We start from the raw sequence: 17,841 nt of genomic DNA, 5'->3' as shown, positions 1-17,841 counted from the left end.
GAGACCTGGGCAGCCTGAGCGCAGCCATCAGGAAAGGCCCTCCTTGTCCTCGGGGGTCAACTCCCCTCCCCGACCCCAGCTAAAGAAACGCTGGCTTAATCTTAAATTTAGCAATATCCATACATTTATGATTTACAGTGTGAATGGTATATAGTCTGAGAAATCTGGAATCCTTCAATCAATCAGTTATGCTTCTTTTCCTCCTTCTGGATAGACCTCGCAGTGTTCATGAGCTGTGCCGAATGAGGTCACAGTCGAACTGCTGTTTTAACGCTGCAAATCCGTCCGTTTTCGCCCAGGCACCCTCCGGCAGGATAGAGAATGTGTCCAATTGAAAAACTGTTACAGACACTGCAGTGTGCTGTGAGGGGCTGAATTACAACAGGGAGGGGTTGGGGGGGAATCGCGAGCCAGGAAGTCATTTTCTGAAAGGAAGTTAGGGAGTACGCATCTCTTAAAAGTAGGGGTCACGTGATTGCACTTTCAAAGGAAAGATGTGTTTTCCGTCATCCCGATTTTAAAATGCGGCTTTTAATATTTCCGTGCTTTAACTTTGCTATTTCCTACCAACTACGTCTTTGTTTTTTTATTTTTTCCCCCTCCTCAATACCTCTGTAACTTCTCTGTGTTACAAACATCCTTTTGGGTTTCTTAGTATCTATTTTGCATTATTGAAAATATCCAGGAACAGATAAAGAATAATTAGTGAACACCCACAAACCCACCACTCAATTTAAGAAACAAAACATCCACTCTTTCTCTGTGACTGCTCCTGGGCTCTGTTTGATTCAGCTTGGCGACCAGCTCCACACAGGTGGTCGACATGTAGGGAAAGGCCCAGTCACCACTCGGCTCACAGCTAGATTCGCGGTTTCGGAAAGCTTGGGCATCCGCCGTCCTGCCCGGACATGTGGTTAATGCTAAGTCGTCTCACAGTTGTGCCCCAGGTAACTCCTAATGCTGTTTCAGATCACAAAATCTATGATGTTTTGCAAATTTATACTTTATCATGCTGGGTTGTAAGTACAAAAGTTAGATGACTTCCCCTTTGTAATCTCCTTCAAAGGCATGTTTTAAAATCCTTTCATTATGCCTCATCACTGGCTTTGGCACACATTGTTTGCATGTTTGAAGACAGTCGCTGGCTGCATTATGAGTCTGAGAGTATACTTGCGGTGTTCAGAATTCAAGCATAAATGCTATTTTAGCTTATTCCTCCATTGTAGACTTCACGTATGTGATGCCGTCATGGAGTGCCCAAGATCTGACTCGACTTGTCTGTGGTGTGGGCTCTAGAAGCAATCAACTCTGTTTGGGCAGTGTTTGAAATACTTATATTGTCTCCATGGAGAGGGTGGAATATTTCATTTTCTCAGAGAGTACAGTTTCCTCTCCATGTTCTTGCTGCCACCGTGGGTCTCCTCCACTGTCCACATCGTACCTGTGCCTGTAGGACTAAACCTGCCGCATTGACATCTGTCTCCACTGCACCTGGGGAATTTGGTTCCTTCAAAAAGCCCGTACAGAAGAACAGCTTGCTTGGGGCTCGTGAGCACATCCTTATCATTGGAGCGTACAGTAGTCCCTTACCCATAGGGGATGCCTGAAGCTGTATATAGTACTGTATATAGAACCCTATATATACCATGTTTTTTCTTATGCACATGTTAATAAAGTTTAAACTATTCTTGTCCTTCAGGGCCACTAAATAAAATAGGGTTACTTGAACACAAGCACCACCATACCGCTACAGTCGATCTGATAACTGAGACCACCTGGTAAAGCGACTCATGGGTAGGGAGTGTCTACAGGGTAGATACACTGGACAGAGGGATGGTTCATCCCGTGGGCACACTGCGGGTTGGAGAGGGATTTCATCATGCTTCTCTCGATGGCGCACAGTTTAAAACTTATGAATGGTTTCTTTCTAGAGTTTTTCATCTTGTATTTTTGGACTGCAGTTGGCTGCGGGTCATTGAAACCATGGAAAGTGAGACCACAAATAGGAAGGGCTGTTGTACGCTTTTTCAAAACATCCCCACATCCACAGCCTTACGGGGAGAGAAACAGGGTACAAATGATGGAGCATGGATAGGATTTCTTCATCTGTTGACAGATGAACTTATGGTACCTATTTACAAGGTTGCTTTGAGTATGTGAGCTGATGGGTAAACCAGCCTTGCCCCTCTTTGCCCTGATTTGAAAAATAGCAACTGAAGAAAACATTTTGTAGAACACAGGTGTTGAAAAGTTTGTATTAACCTCAACTGCATCACACTGAAGGCGTTTTCAAAGAGAAAGATAAAGCATACATATTTTATTTAGATTTGTTTTGTTTTAAGTGTTGATCAGCTTTTCATTTGGAATGAGTAATGCTTCTCCACGTGCCATTTGCCAGTTGCTAAATGTGAGAATTCATGAGTACAATTTGTCATAGTGCTCAGAATGATCTGAAATGAACATTAGTTCAGCTCCTTGACTCTAAGCGTAGGAAGTTTTTCCTTTGTTACCAAATTTGTTTTTCTGACATTCATTATAACAGAAGCGAGAGCTTGCTGGTTTTATTCACTACTGTGTATCATCAGCTCTCGTCACTGGCTTATTCCTTATGATGTATGTGTTTCCTTTCCCTCCACTGAAAAAGGAACACGTGTCTAACTTGCTTTTCTCTCTGTAGGACAGTCGGCCCAATATGTCCAGACCTCTGATCACCAGATCTCCTGCATCTCCACTGAACAACCAAGGCATTCCCACTCCAGCACAGCTCACGAAATCCAATGCGCCCGTCCACATCGACGTGGGCGGCCACATGTACACCAGCAGCCTGGCCACCCTCACCAAATACCCCGAATCGAGGTAACTCAGAAACGGCAAAAATCACACGCAGAAGTGCATGTATTTGATGATCTAACTGTTTTTCCTGTGGCCAGCATAGCAGCCTGGCCTGGCCCCGGGCGGGGTAAGGACATGAAAGTACTATGCGGGCCACCCTGCTCCCGAGGCTGCCCTCAGACGTTCTCTGAATCTTCTACGGATCAGGGCTTGACGCACAGCTTAGTCAGGGATACGTAGAAACATCATGTGAGGATAGAGGTCTGTGCTATTTCAGTCTGCAGAGATCTTCACATTTTTTAGTGCAGTACAAAAAGGACAGTGGTTTCCACCCTGGACCTTTCCTCTGTCCTCTTCTTCTAAAATGTACCTGCTTCTCGGTTTTTAGAGTTTTATAGGTGATCACTTGTCCTACCAACTTGTGAACTAGAGGAAAAAAATAAAAGGGACCGTTATCAGTGAGGCAGTATATTTAGAACAGTATGCAAAAGTTCAGGAAGCGAAGATAGTCTTGTTTAAAAAAAATGAAGAACAATGGAACTTGTGAGAGTTCAAGGCCGATAAGTAAATATAGAAAAGGGGTGAGTTACGAAGAGGCAGTGTACACTATGCTTCTGAGCCAGGTCCTTCTGTGACCCCACCCTGCCACTGGTGAGGGAGTTCCACGGAAACAGTTCACTTTGGTCCCCTCCTGGGACAGCCCGCCTGGCCCTGCCTAGATTGGGGGCTCTGTCCAGGTCCTGTGAGGGAATTTGTCCTCACCCGCTCTGCTGGTGCACAGGGGAGTGGGCATGAACTCCCGTGGGCTGATGTCAGGAAAAGGGGCTTCTCTCTGTCTGCTCAGGTGAAATGGAAACACACCACTGGAGGCTCCGGAAGGCACCGGTTGCATTTTTAAGTCTCTCTTACAAAATGACAGATGGTGTACAGCCTGTGTAGATAGCAGTGACTTAAAAATCACTGTCATCTTGATAACCACACAACAACTGGTGGTTTTTGTTTACTTAGCCTCACTACTATCAAAAATAACTAATATTTGCAAATCAGATGATAATACCAGTCACTTAATGTTATCGAGTCCCCACCTTGACCTGAGGTCATTGTGGTGGGTCTACAAAATCATGTCACATGATAGTTGTGTTTCTCAAGAGTATTATTGCATCAGTAGTGACCTTTTTTAAAAAAAGTCTATTTGCATTTCCTCTAACCTTCTGCCAAAGCAGCGTCAACAATAGAAAATCACCTCCTCTCTTCAGACAAACACTTCATTCTGGTGGGCAAATCACAAAACACACATAAGAATCAACAAGCAAATCCTCATCTCAGAAAAATTCACTGGTCTGGCCTCGTGGCCTTTTGCTTCAGTCTGATTTGTAAACTCCGATCCAGGAGGGAAGTTACTAGTGATGTCGTTTGCCTGGGATGTAAGCAGTAGGTTCTCCAGTGCTCACTGTAGCCGGGTGGGTGTCTTTCCGAGGACTAAGCCCCCACAAGGGTTTGAGCCTTGGGGAAGCTCCCAGGTATCACCTGGCCCATCGGCAGGGGTTAGAGGCTCCGTTTATTCAGTTCCTTTCTCTGAAATAATTTGCCACTTATATCACTTTGGTGCTTCATATTTATTAAAGACCTCGAATAGTGTCTCACTGGGAGACTCTTTCTCTGGCCTCCTCTCCACGGTTATTTTCCCCATATGGGTATTTTTTCCATGGGTATTTCTAAGAGTCTGCTTTTTGTCCCTCATCAGCCACACCCCAAGATATCTTGACTCTCCGTACTTGGTGTCTGGGCTGCCTCATGGCAGCCACTGGCCACATGCCTGTGATGATCGATGGACATGTGGCTGGTCCGAACCGAAATGCCCTGAAGTGCGAAATGTGCAAAACGTCCTCAAAGTGTGAATTTTAAAGAGTACCCCAAAATGTAGACTTCTAATAATTTTCTATTGTTCTCCTGTTGGAATAATAACATATTAAATTAAATGTCATTAAAATTAATTTCACATGTTTCTTTTCTAAAAAGATTTTATTATTTTTAGAGAGAGGGGAAGGGAAGGAGAGAGAGATACATCAGTGTGTGGTTGCCTCTTGCACACCCCCTACTGGGGATGTGGCCCACAACCCAGGCATGTGCCTTGACAGGGAATTGAACTGGCAAACTTTTGGTTTGTGGGCCAACACTCAATCCACTGAGCCACACCAGCCAAGGCTTCTTTTTACTTTTTAATGTGGCTAGGGAAAACAAAATTATGTAAATGTCTCACTTTTATTTCTGTTGGGCAGTGCTAAACTACACAGATTTTTTAAAAAATCAAATTAATTCTACCCGTCCCCACAACCTGATACGTGTGCATTGCGTATTGAATCTTTCTTTCACCAACTTCATTAGAAAAGATCAACTGTTCACCTCCCTTCCCCAACCTTCCCCTGTGCATCCTTGTCACCAGTGGGTCACAGTATCACAGGAGCACCATCAAAAATAACTTGTGGCTCATCAGCCCTAGCTTTCAGTGTTGATGCCGCCATTTATCCGATAGTTGTTTGGCCACAGATAGGTCCAATTTCTGAGCGACTGCCTTCTCTCTTGTAAAGTCAACACAAATATGCCCTAACACAAGGTTATCGGGAGGATTACATTTGATTACAAAAAGCACTCCATGGTCGTACCAAACACCGAGGATTGCATTTATACTCAATCTTCTGCCAAACTCAGCAATGACTTCTTTTAAAACTGCCTTCTAAATTCCAGATATATTTCATTCACTCATTTCCTAGATGGTGGAAACAGCCTTACTTCTGGCCTCTTGCCTGAATTACTACAGGCTCAGGGATTCCTCACCTGCACCTTCTGGCACCTTATCTTAAATGCCCGCATCTGTCCCAGAGCTGCTCAGCCATTCCAAGATCATCTTTATCGTTAGGAGATATTTTTAAACATATGTCAAGACTTGTTTTTGAAAGAAGCAGGTGATTCTGGTTTAGATGTTGAATTGACTGCTGTGTGTTGCTTTGCTCCCTCTTGGGTTTTTTTTTGTTTGTTTGTTTTTATTTTTGGTAAGTAATTAAATATTCATTTCAAAGCAACCGTCAGTTTCACGGGACCCACACACAAATTTTCGTAGTCAAAGTTACAGAAAAGAAGCCCTGGCTGGTGTCACTCAGTGGATTGAGCGCAGGCCTATGAACCAAAGGATCGCGGTTTGATTCCCAGTCAGGGCACATGCCTGGGTTGCAGGCCAGTTTCCAGCAGGGGACTCACGAGAGGCAACCATACACTGATATTTCTCTCTCTCTCTCCTTCCCTTCCCTTCTAAAGATAAATAAATAAGAATCTTTTTAAAAAGTTACAGAAAAAAGCCCTGGCTGGTGTAGCTCAGTGGTTGAGCGCGGGCCTGTGAACCACGTGATCGCGGTTCGATTCCCAGTCAGGGCACATGCCTGGGTTGCAGGCCAGTTCCCAGCAGGGGACTCATGAGAGGCAACCATACATTGATATTTCTCTCCCTCTCTCTTTCCCTTCCCCTGTGAAGATAAATAAATAAAATCTAAAAAAAAAGAAAGGGCTAAAAACTAAAAAGCCAAAATTATTTTTTAAAAAAAGTTACAGAAAAGAAATAGTTCTTCACCCCCCCCCCCCATAGATACCAGGTGCTCCTACCAACTTCTGGGGAAAGCTCCTGCATATCAGCAACCCTTTTGGAATGAAGCCCGGGACGCTAGAGTGCCCATGAACACAGAACCACAGTGTCTCCAGTGCCGGTGCTCTAGATTCCAGGTACTGTGAGCCCTCTCACCCGCGGGGGCATTCCCTGCCCCATCCAACCCCCCAGCAGCACCCTGGTTCCTCCCACCCACCCTTTCTTTGGTGTGGCCCAGAGAGGAGGAGGGCTTTTCCTCAGCTTTGTTCTCTAGGATTTCAAGGGCAGACTCGTAGTATGAAAGTACTCATTTGTTTGTATTACGTGATCTTAAAATATGTAATATCAAAGGCCCCACACAAAGCCTTTACTCCCATTTTGAAATACTGTGATTTTTTTATTCTGTCTCTATTACCCCCTTCCTGGCTAAAGACCATCTTAGAATGCCATCCCCAGGAAGTGGTACAATGGACCAGTAAACATCAGAAGCATTAAAAGGCCACATGAGACCCTGCCCCAAACAAATGAAATAGGAAGCTCTGCAGTTTTCCTAAGAGATCCTGATTCGCCATCTGGCTTTGAACAACACTAAAGTGCATGGTTTCTCCAGAAAAATGTAGGCCTCTTCCTTAAAGAGTATTTCATTGATATACTAATGGCCATTCCACCAAAATAAAATACCTGGATCTTCATTTCTTTAATTACCAGGGTTACCTGGGTCTACTGTGTGTGCACCTGTGTGCTGTTTTGGCTTGTAAGGCCTGACTGAGCAGGAATTCACCAAGCAAGTTGACTTTCTTTAACTCACTACAAGGTTAACCACTCACGTTGTTACTCACTTCCATCATCAGGTACTTTTTAGCTTCAGGGACTGAAATTTTGACATTAACTGAAGTTTTGCGTGCATTAGTGATGTGTCCTGTCTTTATCAGTCTTTTGTGTCAAATGGGAAGCCATCTTTGGCAGTGATTTTGAGACAGGCGCCCCACTCCGGTAGTGAATGCCACTCCGTACAGAGGGGCCTCGTGTCTCCAGTTTTGATTGCTGTTTTGAGTTATGATCACCAGGAAGAATATTCAGCTCAGATCTGCAATAATTTTACAACAAATAAGTAAAAATAAAAAGTCAAGAAAAACATTATGCCCTCATAAAGGGATTTTGAGTGGATATGCAAAGAAGATAAAACGTATTTTATTTAACAGCTTGATTTATAATCATAAAGATCTGAATACACAGAAGCTGGGCCTCACCTGTACTCTCTCGACCTGGCCCTGCAAATTTTAAGGACAGAGCTTATTATATTTGATCAGAAATCATTGTTAACATCATTGATAACAAAAAAATCTTAAAAATTTGTCATAAGTGATTAAGATTGGTACCAAGTTACATGGCCTTCTTAAAATCTACTGTTAACACTCTGGAATATCTTTGGAGCCCAATGTGCATGTGATATTGAAGACACATTCTATGACTGCTTTAAAAGTAGGCACAAGTCAGACCTCAAAATGGGTCTGGTTAATCCTCTGCTGTCACCTCGAACAAAATCAGTATTAATAACAGCTAAACTGATGGTGAGCTTTTTAAAAACAGGAAGTGGGCTGATACTCCTAATTAAGCCTATGGGGTGGTAATGGGACAGGGGTCTTAGGTAAAAGAGCTGACTGCCAGCCAGTGACCTAGAGGTGAAAAACAAGATCTCGTGTTACAATCCCAAGCCATCCATCTGACTGCTGGACAGAGCTTTTGTGTGTTTTCAACCGGGTACGTGAGTTAACTCCCACATGAGTAGAAGATGCCAAATTGGTCTCTCCTAAATAGCAGCAGAGTTACTAAGCACACAGGCATATGGAAGTAATTGCAAAACTCAAGAGACTCAGCCTTGCCGTCGACACCCATGGCCACCCAAGGGGTGTGGTATGTGCAGTGGGAGCTGGAGGACGGAGACACTTTCCCAGAAGAGATCTGGCTCCTGCTTCACTCCGATGTGTCAGCCATCCTGCCTGAGAGGAAAGTTGGATGAGAGCAGTATCGAGGGATCGGCGCATACACTCTCAGGGCAACTGAATTCTAACGTTGGGGTTTCCACCACTGTGTGCCAACCCAGGGAGTTTTCTGTGATCCTGTGCTAGGGCTGGCGATTCTATGCTGTGACTGTGGGACTTCACAGTTCCAGTGTCACAGTACCATCCCTAGACACGAGCCCAGGAGCATCAGACCCACGTTTCAGATTCTCAACAAAAAAGCCAAAAAATAAAGGCATCCTATTTGCCAAACAGTTCCTTGAGCTTTCATTAAGAATGATTGCGTGACACCGAATAGTAAGCTTTTAGTTCTAACCTGTTCCTTAGATCATCATGATTTATAATTCACGATGATCTGTCAAGGTATATGCCAAGTGAACAAGTCCCACAATGGGTTTCAGGGTTTGTAGATGAGGAGCAGTCAACCTGGGGGCTACAGTCGCCCCACGTGTGGACAGACAAAGTGGTGTGTCCTTGTTGCTGGGAAAACATCTGTGGAAATGCAGAAAATCAGGACAGTGTAACTAACGGTGAACAATTTTGATTGGTAAGATTGGTTAATCTTTTAAAAAATCAGTTTACGAAGGAATTTCAAAGGAGGAAAAGCCCCTAGCAAATGAAAAATGGCAAGTTTCTTCAGGGTGATAGGAGAAATTTTGCTCTTCCCTGTCTCTTCGTCTGGCAATATGCTTTCCTAAAATTGCTCCTCAGTTATACAGGCAAAGAGTAGGTGAAACCAGCTTCAAAAGCCTTTGTTTTTTAATGATGAAACTGAATTTTCTGAATGCTGAAAAGCGAGTTCTTCAGTAAACACTCCTGAGCTTCTGGTACATTCAGCAAACTTCCTTTGCCACTTGGGGACAAAACAGGCCTAACTTGTAAAGTAAGGTAACTCATGAAGCCTTGTCACAGAGCATAACTCAAAGGCAAGGGCAGCCACGCTCCAGTGCCTGTCGCTTTTCCCTGTTACGTCCTTTCATTCATTCAGATGATTTCGACGTGCCCCGTCGGCTAGGGCAACGCACTAGCCAGCACGAGCCTGCTCTCTTGTAGCTTCCTTGGGAGGGGGGGAGACAGACAGTCAGTAAGTGAACAATCAATTAACAATATTTGAAGTAGTGTAAAGTGAAGTAGGAAGTCAGAACAGTAACAGAACAAATAGGCCCACTTTGGGAGATAGTTTGCCCTTATTGTAAGCCTAAAGATAATTTCATTCTTTTGGTTTTTCCAGAAACATCTTTATTTGTTCATCTACATTTTCAAGACAAAAATCTAGTTTACATTTTAGTTTAAATTTAGAAGCAGATTTTTTGCCACTTCAGTGTTACAGATCATTCCTCATTTATGGTCCATTGCCTATTCTGAGTTTCATTATTCACCTCCTGTTTCCTAATGTTGGCAAATACAGATGAGTATATCCATATACATTCACCTGCATTTCAGTGGGAGGGAAATACGTGATGAAGTTTACTCTCTGGGCCACAAACGTGGGACGACTCAAGGTCAGATCATCTTCCAGTCACCCCACTAGTATACTAACCGTAATACTGGTTCTGATACATACCCTTTAAATTTTCATTTGTTGGTCAGTCATGTTATATTTGGTTTTGACTAAAGTAAAATTAAAAGATATTGAAATCGGTGCAGACGGAAGTTCCCTGGAGGCCAGCGACAGACAGGCTGGTTTACCCCTTAGCCCCGTCCTAATCAGGGAGGAGGAAGGTGAAGGCACTGTGAGTGTGCAGACCTTTGTCCCTGTGCCTGTGACGGTGGAGCAGTGACAGCAAGGACAACCCTGGGTATCTTCTGGGACACAAGTCAGGACGAGACTGTGGCTCACAGTCTTGATTTTTATTAAACTTCTCACTTATCAAGGACTCGGCCTCACTTAGGCAGAAACCCTCTCCCTGGATAGCCCTTTCTCACTTGGTGTCATTCTTGTGTTCTTGGTACCCAGTACTGCACCTGCCACAGAGTGGACATCCGGAAGCTTCTTTAGCATATGAATGATGCAGACAGAGGCTGGATCCTCAAAATAATGCAGGGCAAGTAATCGAGTGCCCTTATTTAAATGGAAAGCAAGTGTGAAGGCTGCTTCAGGTGCATCATCTGTGTTTTCCTTTATGTAGCCTGTCAGGTGGGGGCTGTGATTGACCTTCGCTTACAGATGAGAACACTGAAACTCCTAGGAGATAAGCAGCCTGTTTAGTCGTATTCAGCCAATGGGGAAGTGCACGAATTCCGACTCCCACGTTGATTCCAGGCCCCTGTTTGTCTCTGTTTTTTACCCGTGATTCTCAACTCCAGGGGCATGGCAGAATCAACAGGAACTCCTTATTTAAAAACCTGGCTCTGCCCACAAAGGTTCCGATTTTATTGGTCTGGGGCAGGGCTGGGCCATGGGATTTTTTTAATGCTTCTTGTGTTCAGCCACATGGTCCATCTTACCACCTTCTGGAACTATGTTCTAAAGGTGATCTTTAGCCAAGAGGGCAGACTACCTACAATATTTCAAGCCACTCTATTCTCATGATGGCCTTCACCCAATCCCCCTCAGCCCCCGGGGTACCTGGTGCTCTCGGGTCAGTAGCCCCCAGCCAGGAGCAGCCTCTGTTGTCTGCCGTGGTCTGTGTGCCATGGCTCTGAAAGGTCCAAAAAGCGCTGCCTTGACCTGGACAGTGGGATAAATGGGTCACGCTCTTACTTGCCTGTGGATTCCAGGAAGTTCTTTTCAGAGCCCAGTGTACAATATAAAGTCTGCCCACGGCAAGGGACAAAGTTGGCCTTGGACAGTGACCCTGCCACTTGCTGATGGCTGCTTGGTTGTACCGGTCAAGAGAAAATCATTAGCAAAATGGACAGAGACCTGTGCTGGCCCTAGCAGGCTGTGCCTACCCAGAGAAGAGGCACCCTGGGCCACACCAGGTTGCAGAGGGCTGCCAACCACACTGGGGGTGTCTGGGCCTGTGGGTCATTAGTCACCCACTTCCTGCTGGACACCTCCTTTCCCACTGCTAATAGAACAGTAGACCCCAGAGAGCCCACCAAGGCAGCAGACTATCTCGGGGTTCACACCTGTGCATAAAACACATGGATGTGCCAATCAGAAAATCACTGTAAGGACTTTTAAAATTCATTGCTAAAACATGCCTTCTGAATCCACACCTTAGGCTTTTTAACAATACGAGATCCACTGGCAGCCTTCAGGACCTTGCCCACTGTGCGTGGCCCGCAGCAAATGCTTGGCGAGTACTCGTTGAATGTTGTGGAGTGCGTTTTGCTGCGATCCGGGCTGCCGCAGCGTGAGAGTCAAACATTTTGAATCATCCGGTGCCAGGCTGACGCCAGGACGTAATAGCGGGCCTAGTCCAATCCGGGCAGCAAAGATTTCTATCCTTCTTCCTCAAGGCAAAGCCCACAAAGTATTTCCTAGTTTCCCTGAAGGGAAAAAATAAGGAGAAGGGAATAAATCAACTCAGAGCCCAAGGAAACAGGTTAACACAAGGGCAACACCTGCCTTCAGTGTACTTCCTCCAACTGGTGCCGCCTCCCCAATTCCTCACATCGGGGGTCACCTGGAGGTGCTTGACAATGCAGGTTCCTGGGCTCTGACCACCATGTACATAATCTGTTTCCCAGGATGTGAGGGAGATCTGCCATTTTCATCAACCCCAGGCAACCCACCTGCATCTCAGCGCTGGGGCCTGGTTTGCAGAGAAGGGTGGGACAGCTGTGGTGTGGCAGGGGACAGGCTGTTAAAGCAAGGCTTTTCTTATTGACTCTGGCTTGGGTCTTATCACTTGGGACAATAACACTGCTGCACTTATTTTGAGCCGTCGTGAATAGTGTCAGCTGTGCCAAGGTTATTTTGCTCTTTTGTTTCTTGATCATATTTTCATGCTTCCCCTCATCATGCAAGAAAGAGCTTTTATAATAATAAACTGTTTTACTTACTGTTTAAGAAGTTAATTTCATAGATTACAGTAATCTCTTACAAGGTAAAGATGGGGAAAATACAGTCTACTGTGTTCTCAAGAACAGTTTCATCCGAAGGGTTTAAAATTGACATTGTTATTTTATACCACCCAGCTCCCACATCTCGTGACTTTGGCCCCTCGAACCCATAGTTTCTGTTAGTCACATGACCCTGTTTCAGGTTTAGCGCTTCATCTGAGAGCTTCGTTATGGCCAGTGAGGACCAACATTAAGACACTTTAGATGAATTTCCAAAAGACAGACTGCGTTTTGGCCACGTAGAGAGCTTTGTGGGTGGGACTGTTACGCCCCAGAGCGTTGGCCTTGTGTGTGCTGTCTAGTCCCATGTCACCTTCCCAAGCCACTGGGATCTGCTTCACCTAGATATGAAGCCCTGTATCAGCAAGGAAGCTCCCTGGCGTCAGAACGCAGTGAGGTATCTGCTGGGTGTGTTCTCACTGGAATAAAACAGGGTGCAAGTAATTCTCAAGTGGAGGGGACCCCTTTTTATTAAGCCAGTGCAGAAAATAGCTTTTGCCTTCTTAATCTCCAAACAGAAGCATTTATTCACGACCAAAACTCGTGGTGGTATAACGTGCATTTGCACTTTGAGGACCCCCCTAAAGAAACAAAAACAACCAACCCCTGAGCAAGTCACACTGAGGGAGGCCTGAGGTGCCCACTGAGCACAGAGATGCCCTCTACTGAAACCGGAGGCGTGTTCATAGAAAAGCTCGGTTCACCGTGTCCGTCAGACGTGTCAGTCTATTATGTAGATAAATAATCCATTAAAAATGCCATTTCTTTTCATTAGAAATGTAGGATGTAGAGCCTCAAACAGATAAATTATCAATATTCTGCCTGGAGATAGAAAGTAGCGGTAACTCATCCCCAAAGCCGCACGCTGAAGTGGGTGCATGGTGTTTTACGTGCTGGGCTTCTGAACGGCCCAGGGTGGTCCTGGAGGGAAAAGGAGGGTGTGTGATTGGTGGGTGCAGGGGGAGGAGTCCATTGTCCCCTACCAGGTGTGCACGTTCCATGTGTTCATGTGCCAAAGGCAGATCCCCAGAAACTCCAGTCTGGTGGGAATCCCGTCTAAAGGAGAACGTATTTTTTAAAAACCCGTATTTCAGCCCCACAACTATTCTGGCTATTTGCTGGCCTGAGTCTAACCAAGAGGCAGTTCAGTGGAAGTGGTACTGTCACTGGATAATGGCTTCCCATTGCTGCACGTGCCGGTGTTCTTCATAAGGACATTGTTTGCTATTTATCTTTCTTGTTGGTAATGATTATTTTTACTCTTGTGCAACTTTTCCTATTGTGTTCCCCATATTCAGGAGATAAAGTACAGCTGTGCCTAATCGCCAGCCACCCCTTTCAGACAGTGGGAAGCCTTGCCAGGTGGAGAGGGCTTCGTAACTGAACGTTGAATGTGAGTTCGCCCGAACTTGTTTTCGTGGCTTGAGCTGACTGCGCTCCAGAACTCCCACCCAGCCTCATTAGGCTTGGCGAGGCCCCTGCTGCCCCTCCGAAAACTGATTTTTTAAGCAACTGCTTAGAAGGCCCTAAGGGCTTGAGAGCTCACCTAAAAAATGAAAACTCTCCCGAGCCTCAAAGCAGCACAAACAGTCAATACCAAAGAAAAAAGAAGGATCTTTTAAGTGTATCCCAGTAATCCATAATCTTGGGAGCCCTAAGGAAGGCACTTTATCAAAACATCATTCCGCTGATACATTGCAGAAGGAACAAGAAGGTATGAAGGGTGGAATTCAGAGAAAACTGTTGGACACATTCAAATGCACTGGAATAAATTCGTAACAGCCCTGCAAACCCAAGGCACCATGTTAAATAGGAATAAAATTCTGCTCTTCACCGTGGCAAGATGTCTGACGATCAGAAAACCAGACAGTGACGGCACAGTTTTCCCAAGTACAGGTCCTGTCGGGCCCTTGAAGAAGCCACGTGTAGTCTTTTATGTCGATTTTTAAAACGTAGCAGAAGTGTTCATTGGCAAACTGAGATTTGGCTTTAGTGCACTTGTCACACAGGATTTCCAAACGAAGTGACAGGTACAACAAGAATGGGAGAGAATGGCACCCAGTGACCACTGAAATGTGTCCGCTCCCCGAGATGACCGTCTGAAAAGGAACAGAAAAAAAGAGGAATTCTTGTTATTAGCTGGGAAACTTTCTTTCTTTTTTTTAATGTGTTGCAGGTTGGGGCTTGGTTCTGTGTTTTGTTGAAAGGGATAGGGAGAAAAATCAATAGATACACCTACCGCCCAACGTGTCTAGGGACCGGCTCGGTGCCTCTGGGTAAATTCTTGAACTATGATAAACCAAGCCTGAGCCCCAGAAGGGTGTCGACGGTTATACCAGGTTACACAAGACACACACCCACGACAGCGCAGTGTTGGCTGTGGTACAGCCAGAGGCAACGTGCTGTCAGCGGCCGCTTTCGTTATTTCCCAACCTCACACACCCGAGAGTGTTGTCTTTGAATCATGAGCTGATTTATACTTAATATTTTGCACGTCATTTTGATCTGGTGACTATTTAAATAATCTTTCGACATAAATTTGAAATGTTAATTAAGCTTTTCAGAGTATAAAGCCAATGAGGCACATCATCCATTGTGATCTGAAGAAGCAGGTAGACATTTTTTTTTAAGTGAAAGGGTGGTGTATTAGCCCTGGCTGGTGTAGCTCAGTGGATTGAGCGTGGGCCTGTGAACCAGAGTATTGCAGTTCGATTCCCAGTCAGGGCACGTGCCTGGGTTGCAGGCCAGTTCCCAGCAGGGGACTCACGAGAGGCAACCATACATTGATATTTCTCTCCCTCTCTCCTTCCCTTCCCCTCTAAAGATAAATAAATAAAATCTTTAAAAAAGAAGAAAGGGTGGTATAATTTTATATATTCTTTAAAATACTTAGATCCTTTTGGAGCTGCATAAATATAACTCTCCTCCACTTTTCAGCTTTCCTCCCTTCCTCTAAGGAGTATAATGCACAGTCCTGTGGCGAGATCCCTTCCCTTTGGCTTTGTCCTCAGAAAGCCCAGTTTCTGAAAGTGTTCCTAAGCTTCCTAGTCATTCTGAAGTCATGCAGTGGGAGAACAATCCATTCATTTTCACCCGTCCAACCACCTTTTGATACTGGGCCATCGGAATGGTACTCGTTGCTGTTGGAAGACCCTTGGATGCTGTCAGCAGTGTGTGTCTGTGTCCAGGTGGGAACGGCACAGGTGCACTGGGGTAGATTTCATTTGTTTCCTTCCACACAGCTTCTGTTAGGTTTCCAAAAAGCATTTACCTAGCCTCTTGGTAAACTATATTTTTCTTCTTCTTTCTTTTTTTTGTAAGATTTTTTTATTATTTATTTATCTTTAGAGGGGAAGGGAAGGAGAGAGGGAGAGAAATATCAATGTATGGTTGCCTCTGCCAAGGACACACAAGGTATCGTGTGTCCCCTGCCAGGAACTGGCCTGCAACCCAGGCATGTGCCCTGACTGGAAATCGAACTGCAATACTCTGGTTCACAGGCCCGCGCTCAATCCACTGAGCCAGGGCCGCCTTCTTTCTTTTTTATTAAGCACTATATTAAGCCTCTGGTTTTCCACTTATAGGTACTAAGCAAAAAATTTACATACTGCACTGTAAGCTGCTGCTTTCTGGCCCCATTACAAGGAAGAAGAAACTGGTACATTGAAGATAGAGACAGACGGCTTTGCCATGGTCCTTTCTTGGTGTCATATAATTAATATGATGCCTTCATTTGGAGTGACTACTATGACATCGTAAGCAAATCCCGACAGTCTCGGAGAGTAAAGTCCAAAGGAAATGGGGCAGGTTCCGTTCCATGTCCTGTTGTCATTGATAATCTCAAAGTACCACGGAGAGTGGGGCCAGTGGGAGAGCAGCAGTCATGGGGAAGGGCCGAGAGTCCGCTCCGTTTATTAAATCGATGACACAGATGGAAGAGGAGTCAGGAATGTGTCGTCAGATAGGAAGGCACTGGTTCAATACGTAGGGCTGGTGATACTCAAAAGCCCAAGAGTAAGATCAGTTACTCAGAAACAGTAAATTCAGTGGGAACGCGTGTTGAAGAGTGTACGTGACAAGAAATTATCAAACAGGAAGTGGAGTGCAGCTGCAAGAAAGATGGGCCGGAGGTGCTAGAGCTAGAAGGGAGCTGGGGGGTCTGGGGCAGATGGATCCTAGGAGTCAGGGACAGCGTGCAAGGCTGGCCTTCGCTCTTGGGGACAGAGAGACTGCATAGCTCTGCAGTGGCAACTGCACAGACTGCACTGGCAACCCTTGACAAGTTATCTGATGGCTCTGCACCTTGGTTTCTCCATCAGTAAAATCACAATGTTATGTGTAAATACTTCACAGAGTTGTTGTGAGCGTTAAATCAAATCATCTGTAAACTCAGCAGAATTTCTAATACAAACTCAAAAAAAATGTTAGCTATTGTATTTTTCTCCAAATAGTAATTAGTAATGGAAAAATTTTTCTAGAGTTTCAAATCAGGAGGAAAATAGAGTTTGTCAGAAATTCCTTCAACTATAGAGAGACTATTGGGAGGCGGGCGGAGGTGGGCTACAGGGTAGGCTCCTGTGCATGTGTGTGCTTGATGCCCCAAAAGAAAGCAGGAGGGAACCTCAGCAGAAACCACTGGAGCCGAAAATACTGAAGTGGGCTCCCAAGGGAGATTATGACCATCTGATCCTGGACAATCTTAGAAAAGTGGTCCTTTCCCCTGGAAATCATATTCAAGCAGGCATTTGCTCAAACCCAAGGGCAGGGCTAGGTAATCTTAAAAGTTTCCTTCCAATTCCAGATGCATAGCAGGATTGTATTTGCAGTCAGAACTACATTTCGGCATAGCACACACTCTTCAGAGGGTGAGACTGTCAGCGTTTACTGATCCCGTGCCAGGCGGGCACAGTGTTTAAGGAGGAGCAGTAAGGGAGTCACTGGGCTGTGAGGGTGTGGCTCCCCGCTGGCTCAGCAGTCCCCGATGGTTAATTCTGGCCCCGGTGTTAATTAGTTGGCTGCAGCGTCTTCCTCTGTACGATGGGGATGATAGTATTTACCTGGGAGAGTTGTTGTGAAGACTCAGTACCATATCCTACCCGTAGTGAACACTCAGTAAATGTAGCTTTTATTGGACAGTCACTTATTCTAGAGTCACTTAGCTCTAGAGTATCTCATTTCTCAGATGACAAAATCAAAACTCAAACTGATTTAGTCTTAAAGATGTAAAGCCAGGATTCAAACCCAGGTCTCTTGAGTTTCCAAGCTGATTGTGCCAGGGGCTCCTAAGACATCACTGAAAGCTCCCTACCTAAGCTCGTGTGAATAATGGAGCCCTTACAG

General features: G+C 45.1%; 1 protein-coding gene across 4 annotated transcripts in view; it reads left to right on the top strand.

The window, feature by feature from the left end:
- KCTD1 (potassium channel tetramerization domain containing 1) overlaps positions 1-17,841 on the top strand; it is a 186,369-nt gene that overhangs the window by 139,674 nt on the left and 28,854 nt on the right. For all 4 annotated transcript variants that reach the window (XM_037032261.1, XM_037032275.1, XM_037032269.1 and 1 more), the window contains exon 2: positions 2,678-2,856. In XM_037032261.1, coding sequence (XP_036888156.1) covers positions 2,678-2,856 — 179 coding nt within the window. The remainder of the gene's footprint in view (positions 1-2,677; positions 2,857-17,841) is intronic.

The sequence above is a fragment of the Sturnira hondurensis genome, unplaced genomic scaffold, assembly GCF_014824575.4.
Source record: "Sturnira hondurensis isolate 20B ecotype Veracruz unplaced genomic scaffold, ASM1482457v3 Scaffold0001872, whole genome shotgun sequence".
In the NCBI taxonomy this organism is placed as follows: domain Eukaryota; kingdom Metazoa; phylum Chordata; class Mammalia; order Chiroptera; family Phyllostomidae; genus Sturnira; species Sturnira hondurensis.
The sequence above is the reverse complement of the archived record's forward strand: the minus strand, read 5'-3'. Positions and strand labels throughout refer to the sequence as shown.